Below are 14,664 nucleotides of genomic sequence, written 5' to 3'. Positions count from 1 at the left end.
GGAACAGAACTATTTCATCTAAACAAATGACACTGTATCAGTTTGACTGTAGTCCAGACTTCCATTTATTATGCACTAACAATCAGGAATATTTTGCAGAATCCCAAATAGAGTTCTCCTGGGCACATAATGATGAATGACACCCAAGTATTTTGCATAGCAAACTTTTAAATATTTCAGATATATACAAGCTTGCTTTAAAAAGTTCACCTGGATTCTATAAACATTTTGCTGATGGGCAACACAGCTCTGTGAAAACGTATTTCCCTTCTCATTCCACACATATACGTGCACCTCTCCAAGCATTAAAAGCACGTCCATAGATTGGCTATCACCACCTCATCATCAGTGGGTTAAAAGGAGCCAATACATACAGAAAAAGTGCTTATTTCCCTATTCATTGCTGAGACCACAATTTCAAAAAGCATAACAATTCTAATCTATGTGAAATATTTAACGTGACTTGAAAGACTGACTTGTAATAATTTATAATGTAGCACACATGAGCTGACTACTGACTGTTACAGCACAGCTACTCTTCGTTTTCAGAATACCTATAATAGGCTTGTGAAGATTTCATGGACTGTAAGGGTTGCTAGAGAGCTAGGGAAAAGGCAGCCCAGCATCTCTGTATAACCTCCTGGTAAACACAGCAGGGGTCAAAAAGAATGCCAAGCTGTTAAACCATGAAGATGTTACTTTGGCTCCAATTCAAAATTACATACCTGCTTTCCCAGTACTGGGAACAGACAGTCCAAAAGAACATAAAACAATTTAAAAGTGACCCTTACAAAGGAGGTGGGTTTTAAGGGTTCTTCACTGACAACAGCCATAAGCACCGAAGATAGTCAGGGCATATACTTCCAGTAGAACAGAAAGCCTTAAAAATATTTACACACAAACCACACATTAGAACTGAAGGTTAAAATTGACCCTCTAGGTTACTAAACCAAATACTTTAGCACCATAAGGAGTAAGAACACCTAAACCTTTTCAAAAAATCCTTTGAGATTATTTTTTTTAGTGGAATTATGGTGTTTTGGATATTTCCCCCCATTTTTCTCAGTTTTGGGCTGGGATTTTTAGGTTTTGTTTGGTTGGTTTTGGTTTTTTATTAAAGGCACACAATTTCACTCTCTGCCCATGGAAGTATAGTGCAGGTTTTAAAACCTAAACAAGCGTTGGTCTTTTCATCTTAATAACAAAGATTAAACCCCATTCCCCCCCCCCCCCAACACTGTCAGCTCTCTGCACTCATTTTAGTTTGAATTCATTTGTTTTGAACACAAACAAGACATGACAGTGTACCACTAAGTATCCTCCTGAATGGCAATGATATTTGTCTATTGTTAGTGCAAATGTCTTGTCAGATATATCAAACCCTGTATTTCTTTCATCAATTAAGTACATTTACTGATCAATTAGCACATTGATGTCCTTCTCAGTAATTTTCAAATAATAAATTCATAATACATAGAATAAATTGTTCTGCCCTCAACCCCTGCGTTTTGGACTCTCTCATTTCCAACCATTTCAATTATTTTCAGTATTCTCATTCCAGATACTCCAATCCTGTATTTGACTGACAATAACACCTAATCTTGTGTCACACTGAAGTATCCCTAGAAAAAGTACTACTTGTGATGCTAAGTTTGCTAATGAAAAATACTAATACTAGATGCACGTGCAACTGTTGAGGCATTCTAATACACTTCTGATCTCACAGCTCCTATTTCAGCTGTATTTGGTTTTAGTTCATTATGAAATTCTTTACCGTACTCTTACATTTTATGTCCTAATTTCCCATTTACCTTGCAATTTTTCATCTAGCACTACAGTAAATACTTTCATACAGGCCTAAAAAGGTCATTTATTGAATTTATTTCTAGAAAACCAGCTAGCAAAAGATCCAGTTAGTCTTGAAGAACCTACTGCTGACAGTGTGGTGCACATTCTACCCAATTTTCTATTTAAGTTTACATATTTATCCTTTAGAAAATAATTTTAAATTCTTCCATGCTACTGAGGTCAAATAAGCTACTTCCCTCAGCTACTCTTCTTCCTATGGAAAACATTAATTACCAGTATTTATGAAATTCTGCAATGTTATGATTCCCAAAGAATGATTCACTGATTAAAACTCTTTTGTGCCTTGGCCTTGCTGTTTCTGTACTATTAAGATGATCTCTATCAAAATCAGGCATCAACCACTGATCACAGCCCCTAACAGAGAGAACTGCAGTAACTAAGCCTTGTCAGCAAGTGCACAGAAGACTGCAGGCAAGTCATAATATAAAAGTCCCCACAAAACCAGAAGCACAAACGTCAGCTGGTTTCAAGGGGCGCATTTGAATACAAGAGAGGAGGAGTAGCAGTAAGTCCACCATCCATGACAGTAGGGATTTCAGAAAGCTGATAATTACACATCCCACCAGAGTTCAATAATTTATTAGCTTATTAATTTTTTATTTTTGAAATATATTCATTATTAATTAAGTGGCACTTATGTAAGACATTTTAGCACTATTTTCTTAGTATTCTTTTGTGAAAAGAGAGACTACTTAACAGTCAAGAACTCTTCAGAGGAATACAATATATGATTCAGTTAATTCTTCACAAACATCATCACAAAATTATGACATTTAATTAATTGAAAAGAAAAAACAGGTATGCTTTTCTATATACTACACCAATCACAGTATGGGCAGTGATTATACTTTCATTGTCTTTAAATATTATTCATGTTTTAATTTTCCTCTTTGAACTCCTACATCACATTTAAGAAAGTATAGCTGGATACATAACAGCTTGAGAGCAGGAAAACAAATTGTATCATAGGTTAGTACTTACATATTCGGTCATGTACACTGTTCCTCTGATTTAGACCCAGTTTGGAGCAGAATGAGAACTGGAAATGTGTGCGGAAATTTAGTATACCAGGCCACTGATAACCTTTTCCATAGATCCACATTGTGCCCCAAATATACTAGTTTTTATTCTAAGATAAGAAAAAAAGCGAAATAGATTGCTATGTTTTTAACAGTCAGACAACATATTAACCCTTTTAAACCCATGACTCCTTAAAAGTTGGAGTTAAGATTTAAGCATTACTCATGTCTGAAACACAAAATTGTCTATACTTTAATAGTGACGTGAGTTTCTGAAGTCAGTATAAATCTATACATTGGCAAATAATAAATTGTACTGTGCATTCCCACACTCGCAGGGTAAGTCACTTAGATTTTAGCTCAAAACCCAAGCAGAGCATAGTAGACACTCTGCACGACATTAGCACGCATTGCCAACAGAATAGCACAGATGCTACAGCTGAAGTTGAGAACAGCTCTTTGCTGTCAGATGCTTTCAAGAAACAGTGAAAGTAAAAAAACTTGACTCCTTAATCGCTAGCTAAACCTGTAAAAGATAAATATATCCATGAGCTTTCCCTTTAAAAGCAAAATGGCAACTGAATTTAACCTGCTTATGTCCACAGGGCAGAAACTGCTGTCTTCAACCTACTCAATCTTACAGAAGATAACCTTTCTATATACACAAACATACATACTTTCTTTCCAACGAGTAGGTGCTTAAGAGAGGATGCTTCACCCCACAGGTCAGCTTGGTTAAAAATTTTCAGAACCCAAGAATTTAATAACTTTGGAAAGAAAAGGGGCTGTGCATGTAGTCTCTTTGGAGGTTGCTTCATCTATTAGTATCCCTTTGAGAAGAAACATGTTCTCAGAACATCAGAAACAACTTAGACATGGAGCATATAAAGGGACTTTCTGTCACCAACACCTGCCAGTTTTAGTAGCTTTTCAGAGAACAAACTAAGCACTTACAAAAACAGAACCGTGACTATCATACTTCTAATTTGATATATATAGGAACAGAATAGTGTTCCAAAAGTAACTTCAATCCATACATCAAAAGGAGCATATTGATATGTTTATATTATGAGCCAACTTCCAGAAATCTGACAAGGATTCTTCAGAAGAAAAGTTATCAAAATGAGACTAGAAAGTAGATACATTAATTAAATTACAAATAAGAATTTTTTACATTTATAAATTAACAACACTTGTGTTTTGAAAAATTATCTATGCATGAAATAGTGAAACTTCTGATTTCTAACACACTGAAACTGAATTAATATTGCTTGGTTACAACAGCTAAGCCCTGTAAGAGCTAGCCTTTAAATGTATACGACTGCACTGTTCTTACACCCAAGTATCAGTAACATTTTTTAAACAGTTCCGGGGTGGGGTGGAGGGTAAAATTTGATATAGCTACGCAGAACCACAATTTCTAGTTAAAATGAGTAAAGTCACCATCAGACAAACAGGCTGTCCCTCTGGTTATCATGTGCTATATTGCCATACAATTTCAATACACAGAATATCCTTATTTGAGCAAATATACCCATGACAAAGTTTATATAAAATTTTGACTATGTTTAAATGTTAATCATTTTAATATATGTTAAATTTCAAATGCTTTATCAAGAATACACAAAATTAGAATCACAGACAAGCTCCCAATAACTTTTTTCCCTATCTCTGCCATAATAAATATTATTTTGATATGTAAATGATGAATAGGGAAGGAAATTCAATTTTATCCATAATTCTTAACAGCTAGATTAACCATTCTTCATTAAAACACAGTAGCTGCAAAAATACTGTCACTGTTGAATGAAACCACACCAAAAGAGAAGGTGATTAAATCAAATTATTTCAAAAATTTAAAGTAAGGTGATCGTATTCATCAATCTGATGGCAAAGTCCTATAGAAAACACACACTGATGTATTTTATTAAACATTACAATTCTAAGGACATTCTCAATCCTTTCAAATAGTCCCTTCAACCTTTGGGACACACGCTTGGGACACTGGGCAAGAATTAGACTGCAAAGATAATAATTCTTAGCTCATTTTTTCTGCATACTGTCTACTCACCATTGTAGTCTATATTAACTACATCATAAACAAAGTTGGTAGAGGTGGTAGAGAAACTACTCCCCTTCCTGTTCTCCACACTCCCTAATCAGATGGCAAATGATAGTCAGAAGACTTGATATCCACTTGCACCTTCAGTAACTGCTGTGGAGTAAATGAAAACAACCCATTTCTAAACAGACAAATAAAATCTAATAATGTAAATTTTATTAATTATAGGGAGTTAAACCAGTATTTCTTCTGCCTCTAGAACAATTTCAGTCACAGCTGGACCAGTTTAATTCAAGAAAACTTGAAATCAAGTGCTTATGTAGTTTTAATTTGAGCAAAACTAAGCAGTTAACTCCTTGATTAAAAATGTAACTGAAAAATAAAAGAAAATATTTAGTATTATTGTTTTAAACATAATCCTTAGCAGTCATCCATTGAACTACAGCTTTGAAAAAAAAAAAATTGCTGTAAGCTAAAGGATGATGACATATCTTCTATCTAACAAACTACTGGTGGATTTAAATATTTGATGCTTTGTTAATCCTTTCAAGTCAACCATAGCAAAAACATCACTAATTTTGACATTAGGTTTATTCTCACAAAGTACCCTTTTAGCAACTTTGTTAGCAACATCTTAGACCCAGAAGTAAAACACTCAACTGGAAAGAACCTCTCAGACAGCTGAATAGAAACCTTATTTACCAGTTTCCAAGCTGATCGTGTTCATCTGTCTGGCTAAGCATCTTAGGCAATACATCAGCCAAGAACATCAGTACAACTGGAGGCCAGTTCTGACTATCAGACATTTGGACTGAAAGCAAAGTGGTGTCTGAACTTAGAGCACCTCTCCCCAAAGCCTTTTACAAGATTGGCTTCAATATCTTGGTTTCCATAGGAATAGACTGAACTATCCACTGGCACGCAGTCAAAGAATACAATAGAGAAGACAACTGACCAGTGCTGTAAAAGCCAAGGTAAAACTGTTTCCCAGCGTAAACTGAAGGAAAATAGGTGTTTGTATATTACAACCTTTGACCTCATTTATTCATGGTCTGTACATATGTTTCTGTGTAGTGTTCTCAGCTCTTCAGCTCTGGATTTTATGGTCTACCTATAGAAGTTAGTGGCTTTCATGTAAAAAACACTTCAAGGATGAAAATGCAATTAGCATTCTCATTTCCAGCTGATCTCTTCTACTGTTACTGAACTTGTTTTCCTGCAGTGTTCTTTCAAAGTCATTCAGGCAGAAGTACCCACAACACAATCTCTGGGGATTTACGACAAAACCCAAGACACATTATCCATATTTACAAGATTGCTGCCCACCTCTTCATAGAGAATCAAAGACTAAGTTTTCAAAAAATACCGTATTTCAAAACATACTGTGATCTGAAAGATATGGCACCAAGTACTGACTCCCTCCTCCCAAAAAGTACAAGTACTAGAAAATATGTACAACATTAATTTTCTTCATCTTAATGGCTTTAAGTTGAACAGTCTCGAATGAAGAGTAATGATAAAAAATTTAAAATATATACCTGAAATATGTTTTTATTTAAAAAAATGGTATTTTCATATATTCACATTCTTCTTGAATCCTTGTAAAGTTTTATGTCCATATTTATAATGTTCTTTCAATTTTTAGTAATTATCCATATACCTCACATAACTGATGTTTTGCAGATGTCCAAGTCCCTTATTGCTTAGTTATACGTACATTACCTAATGCCTCCTAAACTTCCCACCTCTCTTCCAGAAGCATAAGGCAAGTTAGGATGGTTGCTCAAAAAGCATTTTAGCAAGACAAAAAAAATCCTCCATGATCTTACACACAGGAACTTTTAAATTGTGTATGCTCATACTTTAAGAGGATAAACCTACATTTAGACAGACTTAATATAGTTTTCGATTCATCTACTTTTGTATACTATGTCCAGATTTCCAGTTAAAATCTAACAAAAATGTTATAAAGAACAGTATTATCCATGACAGAATTCTATTCGAAACACAAGTCTGAATGACAGCCATCAGTCCAGTCAAAGTATTAATTTTTTATCCTAACTTTGTGCAGTACTATTTCATTCTGGAAGCAAACTAATTGCTGGCGCTACACAGCATCTCTCTGACTAGTACTGTGTCACTATTGCCTTGTACTTCTTAACTGCACCCCTCTGAGCACCCGTGCATGTTATGTCCTTACAAACGGCTGGAAGCAACAATGCTTGCAAAATGAAAACTTTGCATATATACTCATTTTTGAGCATATCCTCCCAGAATTTTACGTTATGATTTTAGCTGCTGTTTTATCTGAAAATATCAGTCTTTTAATCAATTTATATGTATTTCAAACATTTTAATCCTATAACAAACCACTGTGTGCAATAATTACAAAACTACATAGCAAATTCTATTTTAAGAGAAAAGCTGTCCAGGGACAGTGATGTTTTGAGAACTATTACAGAAGTAGACAGACAAAACTTAATGAAAATAGCCTGCAACAAACATGGGTTTACCCTTACTTGAAACAGTTATTGAGACACTTGAGGCTGCTTTTATATACTGCAATATTTTACAGCTTCTATAGACACTACAGCGACATTTGAGATTCCAACTGAAGTCAGAATCTACTTACAGTACTGGTAAACAAATCAAAGCCTTAGTAACGTACTCAAACTGCATCCTAGTTGTAATAAAAGCACTAGATTTAGTTCTCTTTGTTCAGACTATAGGCAGTTAAAATAACAATTCAGGCTTGGTGTTTCTTAAAAGTCCTCCCAGATCTATAACATACTAACAGAATGCTGAAAAAACATGTCCTACGTGTGTACATACATATAGATATATAATTATGTTTAAATGTTCCTATCAGAAGGCTGAAGATATACATACAATACTTATAAATCACTTAATATTTCCGTAGAAATAATTCCTCATTAATAAGAACTAATAGCATTCTTAATTAATTAAAAAGTGCAATAAAAAAGGGTTCCAAACTGCTCTACAGAGACCAAAAAATACTAACTTTAATAGGTAAGTTAAATTAATTTTGTATTTTACGAAATGTTGACATTAGCTGTTGCTTTCCAGGAAACAACAGAATTTGCTTATGCAGTTTATACATATCCATTTTAACTTGGGTGTGATTCACCTAATTCTCTTTAATCAACAACTTAATCAACTGATTACAGACAAAGAGAGAGACAAATGAAATATGAGTGCTCCTGGAGTTTGTGGCTGGCCATAAGATCTGAATTTATTTTTCAAACACCTTCTATAGCAATAGCCTTGCATGCTGAAGACATCCTATCTAGTATACTATTGATTCAAATGACAAGCCTGAGCATCAGATTAAGGACGTGTCAGACACCTGATAGAAGATTCCTGGAGAATTCAGCAGAAAGGTGTCCTGTTTCAAAATGATCTATTGCTGGTACTACATTTATTGAAGTGTATGTGGAAACATTTAACACAAAACTAACTTGCTTAAAATTAGAATAACATTTATAATCAGCAAAACCAAATACCTTCACTTTTTAGTACAGAAAACCCAGAAAAAAATAACGTCATTCAAACAGAAATGGAACAGCTCAAAAAACAGAACTAAACCAAACTCATGAGCTAATACTAGGGGTAGCCCTGTTTTAATTTGTTAGCGCCAAATCTGGACACAAACAAGTAAGCAGCTTCTCAGTCCCAACAACAATATTTCTACTTGTAACCATTAAAGATCAGTTGTGAGGTCAGCTGCAGAGGGGCAATTAATGCAAGAATGATGTTTTAGAAAGGACACTCAAACAGGGAGATGTCTTTGCCTGTAAAGGTATTTTTAAGTTACAGACTTGGCAGCAGACAGCAATGTCCTGGGAGAAGAGCTGGGCAAGCCTCTTGTGCACTGAGGGATGCCACGAAGCTAAACACACTAAAGGAACAGCAGTAGTGAAACAAAATGAAATTATTCAGATCTGAACCATAACACTCCAAATATAGTAAGTATCACGTTTAAAGAGAATTGCATTTTTAAGATATAACCATTATTTTCAAGTTCAAACACTAGAGAAATTCTCACCTATCCTCTGAATGAAGCAAAAAATGAGAGAGGAGACAAGTTTTTGGTAACAGTATGTACAAGAGAGCTAGCCATTGAAAAACAGGATAATTAAGTTAACTCAAAACATCCAAATATCAAGCAACATGGAATAACATTCTGTAAAAAAAAGCACTGCTCATGCCTGCACAAAGTACTTGCTTTTGCTGGGCAAAATTTTGCCTAACTGTCTTGAAGTATGTCCGCATCCTGTCCAGTTCCAGTCCGTCTTCCCAACAAAACCTCTGCATTGAAGTTATGCACCCATGGGGTTTTTTTAGCCTTCAGTCCTCACTTAAGATGATTTTTTAATGACAGGATCCCTTTACCTTCTCATTCTTGATAACTAAAATTCTTCATAAACTAACACGAGCTATTTTATTAATTGATAGCAACCTGAAAAATTATTGCTGTGGAAGAAGACTTAGAAAAGATCAGAAAAAGTAACAATGGGTAAGTTATCGGCCCAGAAGCTCTCCCAAATTATACTCACAGAAGTACAACCATGAATTTGATAGATGAAAATAAAGCGATTCTCCAGATGACTGCACAGATATTTAAGGTCCCATTTCCTATACTATGCAGAATTAGTTCTCTTCACTGAAAACCAAAACATAAGTAGAGCTTCTCTATGTTCTACTACCATGTCTTGCACTTGATTCGTATTTTCAAAATCTTTTAGAGAATCGCTGGAGTTGGAGACATTTATTTCCTTATTATTCTTAATGACATTTCAAATGCTTAAGATCAACAGAGGCACTAATATATATATTATATATGTATATATATACAATATATTTTTTTGGCCTGACAATATCCTCTTTGGCAGTTTGGATCATGAAAGCTCATTTCAAGCACAGGGAGCATAGCAGAAGACAAAGCTGAAATGAGGAGAGTAACAGAGTAAGAAGCAGAACAGAGATGCAGAGAAGTGAAATTACATGGTGCTTGGAAATGAGAGGTAACAATTTGTACAGTGAAAATCAGTCAATGAGGTTAATGAAAATAGCTGTGACATTGCTGGAAGAAAAGAGAAAGAAAGCATCACCAACAGTGATGTTCTAGCTAGAATAAGAAGGGGAGAAAATGGGGAAACCACAGATCATTGCCATGTCATGAAAATTATCTGGAAAAAAACCAGGGCAAGGATTTTAGTAGCAAGTGCTAGTAAAGCTCTAGAAATTAAAATACTGATCTAGAAATTAAGATACTAACTCTATAAATTAAGATGTACACATCACAATGAATAAAAATAAAGCAGAAACTTGAAAAAAACTTTCAGAAGAATGGAAAGATTTTCAATAAGCTAAAAACATAATTTAAAAATCTTCTAGTAATAAATGGGCCTGGGCTTATTTTATTGCCAGGAAAAAGCTGATTTTATCACAGTGCTTTTACAGTTCAGACTACAACACAGTGTAGAAACCCTGCATCAGCTTCATGGATATTATGGATATTGAAGCCAACCTGGCCACTGTAGCATAATATTTCTCCGATTAAATCAGATTATACAGACTCAAAAATAAGTATCAGGATCATAAAGTCAGAGTTGGGGAAGCAATGAAACAAAACAGAGGAAGATGAGGCAGGAGAAGTGGACTGTGAGAGGAGAAATGATAGAGGTACAATACCTGTCAGATGAATAATTTTTGCTTTTGCAATCAGTTAAGAGCCATGAATCCAGACTCTCACACAAAGATGACTCTAAGAGCATGACATGCAATCTCAAAGGGGAAAAAAGCCACTTAAGCCATTGAAATATTATGATAACAGACAATCTATTCAAGATTTCTGCTTCTGAAATACTTACACATTGTACTAACCTGCAAAGATAAACCTAAGATTAAGGGTGGGTTTGCCAGTATTTACAGCAGACCACCAGTAAATATGATGTCATGAGTCCAAATAGCCATCAATAAGTGGTGCAGAAGAGAGGGGAGCAGCTGGGGAATCAATCCAAACTGAAACACCAATAGTAAAACCACTAGTTTAGAATAAACAATCAAACCCAGAAAACAGAAATCTATGAGATTTAAAAAAAAATGTACAGGCCTCAAAATAAAGAAAAATATAAAATTGTCTTTTTTTAAAATTTTATTTAGTCAATAAAAAATAAAGGGCTTTTTCCCCCCCCTTTCTAAAATCTTTGCTATTTCAAGGTCATCAGCAGTTAAGGATGTTAGCTTCTTGTAAAAGGTAGCCAGTTATATTGGTAACTTTGGCTAAGTTCTACAGATCTCTGGGAAAATGTGTTACTTAGAGAAAGGAAATACCGGTACAGTTACAGCTAAGACTTGCTTTGAAAAGTGTGACAAAATCAGATGACAAATAAAGAAACCACTATTTTAGTGATTTTATAAACAAACAAATCCTCCTTTAAAATCCAGTCCCATTATTTATTCTGGTAAGGTAAATATTAGTAGTGTAAACCTTCTGAGACATTAATCTGAAGAAATTATTTGTTCTACTATCATAATGGCTCTTTCATTGGATTTATCTTCCTATAACCACAGAAATCTTTCTCCAAGAAACAGGCAGAGAGCAAGGGATCAAAAGCAACAGCATGAAAATACAGACAAAACTCAGCTGACAATTTTACAGTCTAATGCAGGGTTGGATCATAGTACTTTATCTACTTACAGCAACACTGAAACAACTGCTTGTGTCTCAAAAACATATTGGTACTATCGGACTGCCAAATCTTTACAACAAAATATTTAAAATAAAATCTTCCATTTCTTTATAGCTTCTGCTAAGTGATTCCCTCCATTTGTAGCTATTTTTCTCTCTTAAATTGCAATCTTTTGCAGTTATATTCTCCATCCGAGTAGTTAAATGGCTTTTTCTCAAAACACAGAACCAGTCTGATGTGGCACCATGCTGCCAAATCTGTTTCACACAAATTCTGTCTGTCTGTGTGTGTCTGTGTGTCTCTGTGTGTGTGAGGGAGGGAGGGAGGGAGGGAGGGAGGGAGGGAGGGAGGGAGGGAGGGAGGGAGGGAGGGAGAGAGGGAGAGAGGGAGAGAGGGAGAGAGGGAGAGAGGGAGAGAGGGAGAGAGGGAGAGAGGGAGAGAGGGAGAGAGGGAGAGAGGGAGAGAGGGAGAGAGGGAGAGAGGGAGAGAGGGAGAGAGGGAGAGAGGGAGAGAGGGAGAGAGGGAGAGAGGGAGAGAGGGAGAGAGGGAGAGAGGGAGAGAGGGAGAGAGGGAGAGAGGGAGAGAGGGAGAGAGGGAGCACACAACGCACCCTCATTAAATGGAGAGATCTATAATTAAACAAGAAGGGGTTAAAGTCTACGTTAGCCTATTCTACTTTTCTATCTATTACTTTTTAAAAAGCTTTCATGTGTCTCCTTCCTTGTTTCTGAAAGCTAACCATCCCTTCTTCCTTTCAGGAAGGCTGACATTTGACAGCTTAACATAGCTGACAGGGTTACCCAACAGCCCACCCTCCCTATTCTCAATCCAATTAGACCTCTAATCCTCCAGATGAAAGGCCCAACTACTCACGTTCCTCATGACAATGACAGCTATTGATTATTTGTCACTACAGCTAACACCTTCTCTGTCGAGGCCACTCTGACAGAAGCAAACCTACCAAATTAGACAGCACTTTATCTGCCCTGGAGGCCAAATGGCACAACAAGTAAAGGCTAATAAATGGTATAAAAATGAACAAATCATAACATTATGACAGGTTGATCGTTGCCAGCAGCTTCACAGCTCAAGCTTGATGCTCTGTTAGACCTGTTCCTTCTCTTTTCTCTTCCACTCCTGCTCCAACTTTGACTGAATTAAAGGCCAGAACAATTAAGGCATTTGACCAGCAAAGATAAGCTAGGATAGAAGTATCATCAAGGGACACAAATGTCAATAGCAGACTACCGTTTGTCAATAAAAACATTCCAGAGATGCAAATGCTCATGACTCTGCTCTCCACTAGGCTGTACTGACTCCCTTTGTACAGAGCTCTTCTCAAGCCCAGACAGAAATTCCAGGAAAATTAACCCCAGAAAACCAAACTTGAGCTGGGAAGCATTCTTACCAGGCAAGGATTTGCATCATTAATAAAGGAATCCCAATACCAAGCTACATGACAGAGAGACGTTACGGTTATTATTCCATTTAATATCTACACAATTTTCCTTTCTTTTTAGTGGGCCGATATAAACCAGAACTACATCACTTGAATTTATAAGTTTTCTTCAATTGTTTCTCAAGGAAAAAAAAAGTCCATTTCTAGGACAATATGCAATATCTAATAACACAGGACTTCACAAATCACATCACTCCAAGGCAAACTGAAAAGCAGCAACAACATTGATTATTTTTATAGCAGTACTATGCAAAATCATTAACAACAAGATCAGAGGCACAGTCCTTAAACTAAGGCTGTTTAATATAACAAGCAACAGGAAAAGAAAATTTTAAAAACCCCTAAAATTAGGCACCAAAACCACAGGAACTCTGTTAAGATCATGCAAACACAAAAATAATGTGAGTAAAAATACACAAGTTCTTGAAGCAGTTAAAAAGAAATTAGAACTCCTGTGCCATAATTAATTAGTTGATTTCTCAACTATGTTAAAAATACGTATTTTCCAGCAAAGGATTCCTATGCTTCTGAAATTACTTACTAACAATAAAATGACATTAAATCAAATTACATTAATACTTAAATAAAATAAAGCTTCTTTAGTCAAGGAAGACATAAGATGAATATCTACTATTCTATTTTGGAAAAATCTACAGTTTAATTGAGGAAAATGTTTTTGTGTAACATCTAGGTCATACAGATACAGGAAACTACATGCAAGTGCAATACTATTCTTTACAAAAATCTACACACTGTAAAACGATTTACTCAGAAAAAAAAAAAAAATCAAATTGCATAGCATTTGTCCTAGGAGTGTTTTAACTTCTTAGGTTTACAAAATACTCTTAGGGTTGAACACATGTACTAATGTTTCAATCAGACACAGCTGATTAAATACTTTAAAAAGATGGTCATTTCAGTACAGTATTATCACAAAATAGAGATATTTAAATAAACAATTTGGCAAACAGATAGATTACTACTGTCTGAAGAAAAACTGAACCTACAGGACACTGAAGTAAGCTTGGTCTCACAGAACTCAAGGAAACAAGTAAAAAACCTGAAAAGCTGAAATGTATATAATATTTCTAGGGATAAGTTTAAATTATTATTATACTACTCTAAAATGTACTCCAAATATAATAAATCACTGCAAAGAGAAGAACAATATTTTAGCTTTCAAATAATGTAATGTACCATTTAGTAGATAAATTTTTATTTAGATTGATTAAAAGCCCATTTTCAATGGGTTAGCTCAGAATTAGTTCAGAATTCCAGCACCAGGCCCCCACAGAAGCACCTGTGCTGAAGAAGACACACCTCTGGGGGCTCATCCCACCCAACCCTCCACACCCGGCAGAACAGAGCACATTCATTCCAAATATTTATTTGCACAAAGACATTTGTCCCTATACTGTGACTGTGAGTCCAGAGTGTTCTCAGGAGGTGTTCAGGTTTTTCAACATCAAAAACTCCATTATTGTTTATATTATAAACCTCCTACTTGTCCTAGATTACAGTCACTACTAGGTTTTGGTT

At 35.4% G+C, this 14,664-nt stretch overlaps 1 protein-coding gene across 6 annotated transcripts in view; it reads right to left on the bottom strand.

Annotated features, from left to right (window-relative positions):
• The window catches only part of INVS (inversin), a 98,601-nt gene that overhangs the window by 59,907 nt on the left and 24,030 nt on the right, over window positions 1–14,664 (bottom strand). Inside the window, exon 1 of one of the 6 annotated variants that reach the window (XM_027777860.2) lies at window positions 2,851–2,984. The exons of the other annotated variants lie outside the window; for them this stretch is intronic. Within the exon in view, the coding sequence (XP_027633661.1) occupies window positions 2,851–2,862 (12 nt within the window). The 5' untranslated portion in view covers window positions 2,863–2,984. Of the gene's footprint in view, window positions 1–2,850; window positions 2,985–14,664 lie in introns of those variants that run through there. 6 annotated transcript variants of the gene reach the window in all.

Source organism: Falco peregrinus, chromosome 3 (assembly GCF_023634155.1).
Source record: "Falco peregrinus isolate bFalPer1 chromosome 3, bFalPer1.pri, whole genome shotgun sequence".
In the NCBI taxonomy this organism is placed as follows: Eukaryota; Metazoa; Chordata; class Aves; order Falconiformes; family Falconidae; genus Falco; species Falco peregrinus.
Note: the sequence above shows the minus strand (reverse complement) of the source record. Positions and strands in the feature narration are given on the sequence as shown.